General features: G+C 34.2%; 1 protein-coding gene across 1 annotated transcript in view; it reads right to left on the reverse strand.

The window, feature by feature from the left end:
• Nucleotides 1–8,211, reverse strand: part of LOC118196675 (uncharacterized) — a 99,538-nt gene extending 91,327 nt beyond the window's left edge. The window contains exons 1-2 of the mRNA XM_085812499.1: nucleotides 8,137–8,211; nucleotides 5,947–5,993 (exon numbers count right to left, since the gene is read on the reverse strand). Of these exons, the coding sequence (XP_085668625.1) occupies nucleotides 5,947–5,993; nucleotides 8,137–8,211 (122 nt within the window). The remainder of the gene's footprint in view (nucleotides 1–5,946; nucleotides 5,994–8,136) is intronic.
• Between the last annotated feature and the right edge of the window lie 720 nt (nucleotides 8,212–8,931).

An 8,931-nucleotide genomic window follows, 5' to 3' on the forward strand; every position in this document is an offset into this window, starting at 1 on the left:
TTTTTAGTGTTGAAACGTTAGTAGAATTTTTAAAAAATGCATTTGTAGCATTTGCAAACTTACGCAATACTTCGTTAAAATTCGTTCATCATATCATTTGTAATAAAATTATAAAATAAAGAATGTTACACACTAGTACACCACAAAAGATTATCACTGTATAAGGTATTCCTCCCGCCTTCTTAGCGTGCTTTCCTGATGTAGTGATCTGCACGATGGGCGCGTATTCCAGAGGTCCGTGGTTCGATTCCCGGCGAAGGCGTTGCTTATTTTTCATCTTGCCTGCTTCAAAGAAATACCTTATGTCCGTACAGTGGCGTCCGAACTAAAAGGGTGGTGGATGAGGATTCTTCACACCCAGGATGTGGCGATTGGGTTCCCTGAAAACACCAGTCTCCCTTTAAATGGAAGAGTATATAAGGTATTTCTCCCGCCTTCTTAACATTCCTTCATGGTGTAGTGGTCTGCACGCTGGGTGGGTATTCCAGAGGTCCGTGGTTCGATTCTCGGTGAAGATGTTGCTCATTTTTCATCTTGCTTGCTTAAAAAAAAAAACTAATGCTTAAAAAATATTAATACCTCAAAAATACCTGAATAGTACTTAAGTATAGAAAACTAATCTCGAAGCTTTCTAAATTAATTATAGCACAACCTCTCAAATCAGGTTAGAAATAATGTCAAACATCTGAAATTTGGAAAATAAATATAAAGTTATGGAGTTATGGAAACAAAATTTTTCTTTTAGCTTTTTGTAATAAGTAAGAATAGTCTTAAATACCAGTTTAAAAACCTAGGAAACTTGTAAAAGGTAAAAAGTTTTTAATTTTTTTAAATGAAATAATTGGAAAATGTGCGTCCTTTAAAATAATTTTCTAATTTAAGTATATGTGTGTGTGATTATGGCAAAGCCTCGAGGGCTATCTGCCTAAGAGGAGGGATGCCTTCATGGAGGACTTTCTAAGGAAAACTGGCTCGTATACACGCTACACATGGGGAAAACCACGAAAACGCCCATGCAGCCAGCCCGTTCGCGGGATTCGAACCTCGGACCGAACTACCAGTGTTCTGCGACTTTACCGCTCGGCCGCTGGTGGGCCTTTTAAGTATATGTATAAGAACAATGATTTCGAAAATTAAAGCCAGTTACTTTCACATGCATGGTGTATAATTTTCGGGCATCCTATAATAATTATCTGAAACAGCAGAGATATAATTAAGACACAATAACACGCCGAATAAATACTAATTCAGAAGTTAAACAACAGAAATCAGCGTTATATTTTCAAAATTTTCACAGGACTAGTTTCGATGGTTTTACCGAAACACCATCCTCAGCTGCAAATTTCATTAAAAACTGTAATATAAAACAAGTTAGAAATAAAGATGTATGTTTTGCAGTGTGTCAAATCGGATAGAAAATTTATCAATAAAAATCTATTATTATTTGCAAGTTTTATCAAAAGCAAATCAGTCGAGAGAGAACTAACTAAGGTAAGGTGAAGATCAAACACGAAAATAAATGTTATAAAATGTGTAAGCATTTGAAAAATATACTGCGATTAGTTCATTATATAAAAAAAAAAAAAAAAAAAAAAAAAAAAAAAAAGAACTTTGAAAAACACCGGAAGAGAAAATTGGATTCCAATTCAGATTTGTGACAGATAGCGAAAATTTTATTTCCAACAGGACCACAGAATGAAATTTAATCCAAAATATAAACAAACATTTCATTTTCAAATTTAAGAAAAGAATAATTGTTATCAAATCGATACCCAAGAAAGAAGGTGAAGTAGTGCAATATTTAAAGAAATAAAAAGTAGAAATTCGATCAAGCGAAGCAAACGTACGCTGAGAGCACGGTACAATGGTTAGAACACGATATGGAAAACCAAATACAATGCGTATATATATAACGCGATACAACTGATTGCTTCATAAAATAAATCGAGTTCCGTGAAACTATAAAAATGATAAGAAAGAAATGTCACTCACTCAAAGGAGTCGCGAAACAGTAAAACGAAAGGATAGGAAAAAATGAACTACATTTATAAAACAAGAGAATAACAAAAGGAAAAGAACACAAAACGCGGCGAAACAACAAAAAATAATACAAAACAAACAAAACTGGGTAAAATCATATCAGAGATGAAAAGAAATACCAGTTTGATAATGGGATTTAAAAACGGTTTTTTATCAAATAAGTTTAAAGCAACATATAATTGGAACTATATTGTATTGAAACGGTGGTACTGAAAACGGTTCAACAAGTCAATAAAATTTCATTGGGAAATTTAGATGAAAATATATCAAACCCCAGGTTTTTTTTTTGACTAACATAGCAAATTATCTACTGAATATAGCGCATTTAATTCTTCGTTTATGAAAAAAAATTCAATGTTCGTATTTTCAAACAATTATAGTGCAATTTTCAGACACATTCAGTAGTTTTAATTTTGCTACACATTATTTACTCGAGTACAATATCACCTCATGTAGGATTTGCGTCTTTGGAAGAGTTTCACACACACACACACACACACACACAAAAAAAAAAAAAAAAAAAAAAAAAAAAAAACGCTTACTTGTAAAATGGCGCTATATGAGAGTTATGGTAAGGGGGTTCTAAGAGGTAGATAATTAAATGGTCTAAATAACTTCTCTTAAGATAAAATTAAATAAATCTTATTTTAACTTACAATTTAAGACACACATGTTAAATTATTACTTTAATACACACATACTAACATTATTTACAGTAATCAAATTTCTTAATATGCATATACACTCATGTCGATAAATTAAGGATAATTCGGAGTCACGCGGAAATCGAACTCTAAAATAAATATATCACCTGTAAAATCACTACACACATCTTGAAGAATCATATTCAAATTTCAGGAAGTAACCAGATGACACCGATGGTACGTCACAATGACGAGGGTGTAAGAGAGTGATATATAAGGAATACAGGCAAAGAAGTAAAATTGTTCGCAGGCTCTTTATAAGCATTTCAGTGCAATAACCGAATAGTTATGACACAAAGGACGCATTTGGATGATTTTTTACGTGGTAGAATTATCGGCCGTCTGGAATGTGGGCGCACCCAACTGGAAGTATCAGACGAACTTGGAATTGCCCAGAGTGTCATTTCCAGGCTTTGGCAACGATTCCAAGATGATGGTAATGTGAGTAGACGTTACAGCACAGGTCGAGTTACAACGCGGAATGAGGACCGGCATTTGGCGGTCACTGCCAAAAGAAACAGGCGGAGCACAGCCTCAGACCTGTCTCGTCAGCTCTCTTCAGCCACTGGTACGACAATTTCAAGGCAGACCGTGTACAGACGCTTAGGGCAGATTGGTTTATATGCTCGTAGACCTGTCAGATGCGTTCCACTTACTGCAACTCACTGTCGCCTGCGGTTAGCCTGGAGTACAGAGCATGCATCGTGGACACCGCAACAGTGGGCTTGTGTGATGTTTTCCGACGAGTCCAAGTTTAGCTTGCAGTCTGATTCTCGCCGGACTTTCATATGGAGAGCTTCAGGTACCCGTTACCACCAAGAAAACATCATTGAAAGACACCGTTACGGTGGTGCAGGAGTGCTCGTTTGGCGTGGAAATATTCTAGGTTCTAGAACTGACCTGCATGTTCAAATTGGAACCATAACAAGCCAAATCTATTGGGACGTTATTCTGAAACAACATGTACGTTTGTTTCGGGGCGCCATGGGCGCACAATTTGTGTTTATGGATGACAACGCCCGTCCTCACCGTGCAAACATCCTACCGTCCTCACCGTGCGAATGCCTTCAATCGGAGGATATCATCCGTATGGACTGGCCAGCATTCTCACCAGACTTGAATCCAGTACAGCACGTGTGGGATATGCTTGTCCGACGAGTTGCAGCCCGTCAACCTCCTCCTACATGTCTACCGGAACTTCGTAGAGCATTGCTTTTTGAGTGGTGTATTATCTCCCAAGATTAGATCGATAATTTGATACTCAGCATGCCTAGGCGTTGTACGTACTGTAGACATCATGCTTGATGATTATAGCTTCCAGAATTGTATTTTAACTGGCAAAAATTATATGTTAGCGAGAATGCAATGAATTAGAAAGATGCTTATAACGAAATGATGCATGTTAAAGAAAACCCCCAAAAAGATCTCAATAACACGGTTGATGTCAATGTAGTGAATTAGCTAAATAAGTAACCGTAACTTCTGAATTGCCTCATGCATAGAAAAAAGATACTTCCTCATATTTATTTAAAATAAATTCACTAAATAAGATGCACGGACTTCTGAACTGTCTCATAGGTGATAATGATTGTCTCTTTCCAGACTTCAAGCCATGTTGAGCTCAAAATTCTCTCGTGATCTTTCATCACGGCTCAACAAATAACTTCCTTATAGCTATATATTAGTTATATTAACGGTTCCCAACCGGGATTGTAGTTGGCTATACTGACTGCCGTATCGAAGGGCCGGGGTTTGAATCTCAGAAAGCCGTTAGTGTTTGTAAATGTATAGTGTCTGTGCGGCATGGGGGCACTTTGAATATACCTCGAGTCTAAAGGCATATTAAGAGGTTTGTGATACAGGAAGAATGGCGAGAGGCCTTTGCTTCCGTCCCCCTCCGGCGTGCTCTCTAAAAATTTGGGTTAAGTCAAGTGAATCCAAAGTCATGCTGTCACCCATATGGAGCTCAAGGTTCTTGCCAATAGCAGGTCCATTTGACTCCTTGCCACGATATGCTGACCTTTGTCAGTAAATTGAGATTGGTAACAACAACAACATTCTTTTTCAACTGTATTTTTGAAAAGGCTTAGTCACCGGTAAGTTATTTAAATTCTACAGTTTATCAATGCATACTAATTCAAATTTCAGGATATTCATCCTTATAAAGTACGTATTTGAAATCTATTTTCCATTTTACAGTCTACTAAGAGCGACTATTTTTATTTTTAATATTTATATTATTGTTAATAGTTATCTTCCAATGGAATTGTTTATACAATTTTTCATTGCATTAATTAATGTTTTAGTGTTATTTGCAGATATGTTTTCTTATAAGTTACCATGTTCAGTCCTTATATAGATATGTTAGGCATATCATTTGAATAATTTAACTACTTAACTTAAGCTTTGTGCTAAGCAAGTGTTATATATGGAAACTCTGATTTGTATTATATCATCTGAAAATTTATTGAGTTGTTTTTATACTACCTATTTCATATATAACTTCACTTCCATTCATATAACATATTATGCATTTTTTGTAATCAACTACTAAATATATGTATTATTAATGTAGATTTTTAATCAAAACTACATTTTAACGAATATCTTTCGGAAGCACCTTTTATATATGCGCAGAAGTTTAAAGTTTTCGATCTCTGTGAGTAAAATAATAAAATTATAAAAAAAGATAAAAAGGCCTTAGGATAATCTGAAAAGATTAGCAATCAATTACTTTGAGGTTATCGTTGTTAATCACCATCAGGAATTCAAATAACGGTTTGGTTCCCTGTTTAGTTTCTTTGCCTCTGCGCATTTAAGCAGCGGTGGAGCTTTACATTAAAAATTCCAGAACAGGAACACTTGCGTCGCTTAAAATATTTTTGTAACTGGAAATATGTATGTCTCCTATCAATGGTTGCTAAAATACAGGCCGGATAAAGACTTTTGTGGAAACGGTATATAGTATGTCCTTTTATAGGAAAGAAGGCCACAATGGCTTCCAGTTTATTAATTTATTAATAACACCTCCTCAAGTTTATTAATTACAGAATATCAATAATATTGCACAGCACAACATTAATTTTTTGAGATTTATCTTTCTCTAAAGAAAAATCATCGCCAATCAATTAAACAAGAAATCATCAGTTATTAACAAAACGTGTCTGTTTATGTACATTCCAGTCTAAAAAACTGTACTTACTTGTCCAGATCGCAGTTGTTCGGTTGGAAGTAAGTATCACACGGCACCTAAACAGAGATCGGCACAGGTTAAATAATGAATATACATTTCAAAAATAATCTTAAATTAAAAATATTCTTAACGAAGTATTTCATTATGATAAAAGTGAATTATCGTTTAAACGGGTGACATTATAATTATACCATATCGGATTCTATTACTTCCCATTCATTATTTCAAGCATAAAAAGCTAAGTTATCTACCTTTTTTTATTCTTTATTTTATTAAGCTCTTGCGGATGAAAGAGCTCTTGAGTGATGTAAAATATCTACTTGTTATGAAGGAAACTTGACACTGAGGTTTATGCATTTTTTTAAAGAAAATTGACCATGTCACGCGTGAGTGATTCAACGTTAATACTTGCTTCATTCAATGATTATTAAACATCGAATGCTATGGATATCAAATCAAGCATGAAACTAAATCATTTATGACTGCTATAAAATCAAAATTGGAAATTCTCATATGTCTGCAATATTTAAGAACGTCAGGTAAACTTTTAATATAATATGTAGGTATAGGTATAGGTATACGGGATACCAGTTATTTAACAAATGTTTGCTGCAGCAGGCATTGTCCCCATATATTAGCAACAAGCTTTTAGTTTGAAAACAACTAATGGTATATCCACTAATCATTATTTGTAAAATTTCTTATCGAAAATTTAGGGCTAGGATACGAACCTTTACACTTCTTCCACTGATTCGAAAGAATTAAATGAATTTATCGAATAAGATCCACTAAACATTTAACAATAGACTGTCCAGACAATAAATACAATACTTACGTTTCAATTGTTTCATGACACTTAACAAAAACAGGTACAGTAAGGAAGTTCCACAAGTTGGTTCCACGAGTTCACGAACTCGCTGTTAAAATCAAAGTATGTTCGATGCTTTCCTTCTTTTTTAACAGGTAAAATGGAATGTTCTTACAACAAATTTCAACTGTGGATGAGAGGTAGATATTCTACGATAATCATACATGGTGGCTGGAAGTGAATGGTGCCCCAGAAAATATCCTGAAGGTACAACTGCATCCAAGGAAACGTTCTTTAACGCGTGGTGGTGCTATTCACTAATCACCCCCCCCATGAGTTTAATGATAAAGGTAGCCTAATATTATTCCTATATGGGACAATTTCAAGAAAAATTATACCTTATTCATCACGCATTTGTGATTAGACATGAAATTATGTTACTTCAGGACTACATAGGCGCATAAATGACACTAACACTCATGAAGCAAATTATCAATTTAGGATAAGAAATTGTTCCTCATCTACCATAGTTTCCTGACATTTCCTTAAAAATTGCCATTTTTAAGCACTTAAACAATTTTATGCCGAAAAAATGCTTTGCCAGCGATGCATCAGTTTGTTAGCTAATGAAAGACTTCGTCATTTCCTGATACATGTTGACAATAATGCATTGATACTAATGGATATATGTATTAATGTGATGCTATCGAATTAGAATGAACAGCATTTCCAGTGTTTTAAAGGCAAATTTTCCTTCACATTAAAATATTTAAATTTTTGCAGGAAAACAAAAGCAGCTGAATCTTTTATTTCCTTCTATTAATAAATTATTTATTGAAAATGCTGCTTTTGCGGAAAAGGGGAGTAATTACCAGAAAAATGTTTTGCCGACTAGCATTCGCAATTCCGAAACTTTCTTCTTCCAGTATTTAATATCAGTTAATTTCCATATGAATGTCACGATGCATCTGCGTTTTTGGCACAATCTGATTTGACGTTTACACATAAGACTAAATCTTAATTCCGAATCTACCTGGACACACGATCGAGTCCAAAATTATCCCTCTGTACATGAAACTTATGATATCTCATAAAATGACTAATCAGTCTAATAATTTTTCAATGATTGTACAGAAAGCAAATCTAATTATCACTATTCAATTTAATTTCACCAGTGTGATTCTGAAAATTAAACAGTACCATGACATCACTCATTGGCTGGGAAATCCCTTGCTCAGAATACATTTAATCGGCTACTTCTGCTATTTGCAGTTCCGTTTCAGTTTTTTTATAAGAATTATCCCAGCGAACAGGCCGGTTGTATGGGCTTTTTTGTAGAATTCTGTCTCTTCTGAAGAATCAGTGTCACTTTCACATTCATTATCTATTACCTTAATTCTTCGCCTTCTTATACCTCTTTCTTCATCGCTGCTTTCCTTATCTCTAACGTCAAATAGTCTACGCATAGACGTAATTTCATTCTTTACCAACCAAACAATGAACTGATTCCTTCATTGTTTTCCTTCATTGTTCCATACCTTTGACAATAATATCCCTATTGCAAGGACTGTCGAGTTCGAACTAACGTCAAAGACCCAAATTTAACAATGAATCTATAAAAATGTATTTAAGATTAAAGATTGGTAATTGTTTTATACGCATATCACTCGTCAAACGTATACATACACGAAACAGTGAATGCACTCTTGAATAATTCATGTTATGAATTGAATACACTCATGAATTGAATATACTCATGAAAAGGTATTGCTGAACTCAAATCTAAACAAACATCGTTCCCACTCGAACTATTGCGTCAAAATGCGTGGTATTTGAGAGTCGCCTCTTAAATTCCCGCATCAAATCAAGTAATGACCGAGGGTCACCTCTCGACTATACCGTCTTGAATGATCTTCGTTTTATCTCCAGTTTTGTAAAACAACAAATTATGGAAAAGATGTGATATTTTTTTCCAAGCCAAATTAAAATTAATATTTGTTAGAATAATAACTCATAAAATTTCCATAATTTAATGCAAAATAACAAAGCAAAAAATTATGATTCTTTTCAAATAAATGTTAAGTAATAGCATATTTTAATTAAAAAAACTTATAGATTTAATTAATTAATCTTAAGATTCTGTCTATGAAGCATGTGACTCAAAGAGAAATATCAAGGTACATTTT

This window comes from Stegodyphus dumicola, chromosome 3, assembly GCF_044657685.1.
Source record: "Stegodyphus dumicola isolate Sdum_Otavi_A_Nest chromosome 3, ASM4465768v1".
Taxonomy (NCBI): Eukaryota; Metazoa; Arthropoda; class Arachnida; order Araneae; family Eresidae; genus Stegodyphus; species Stegodyphus dumicola.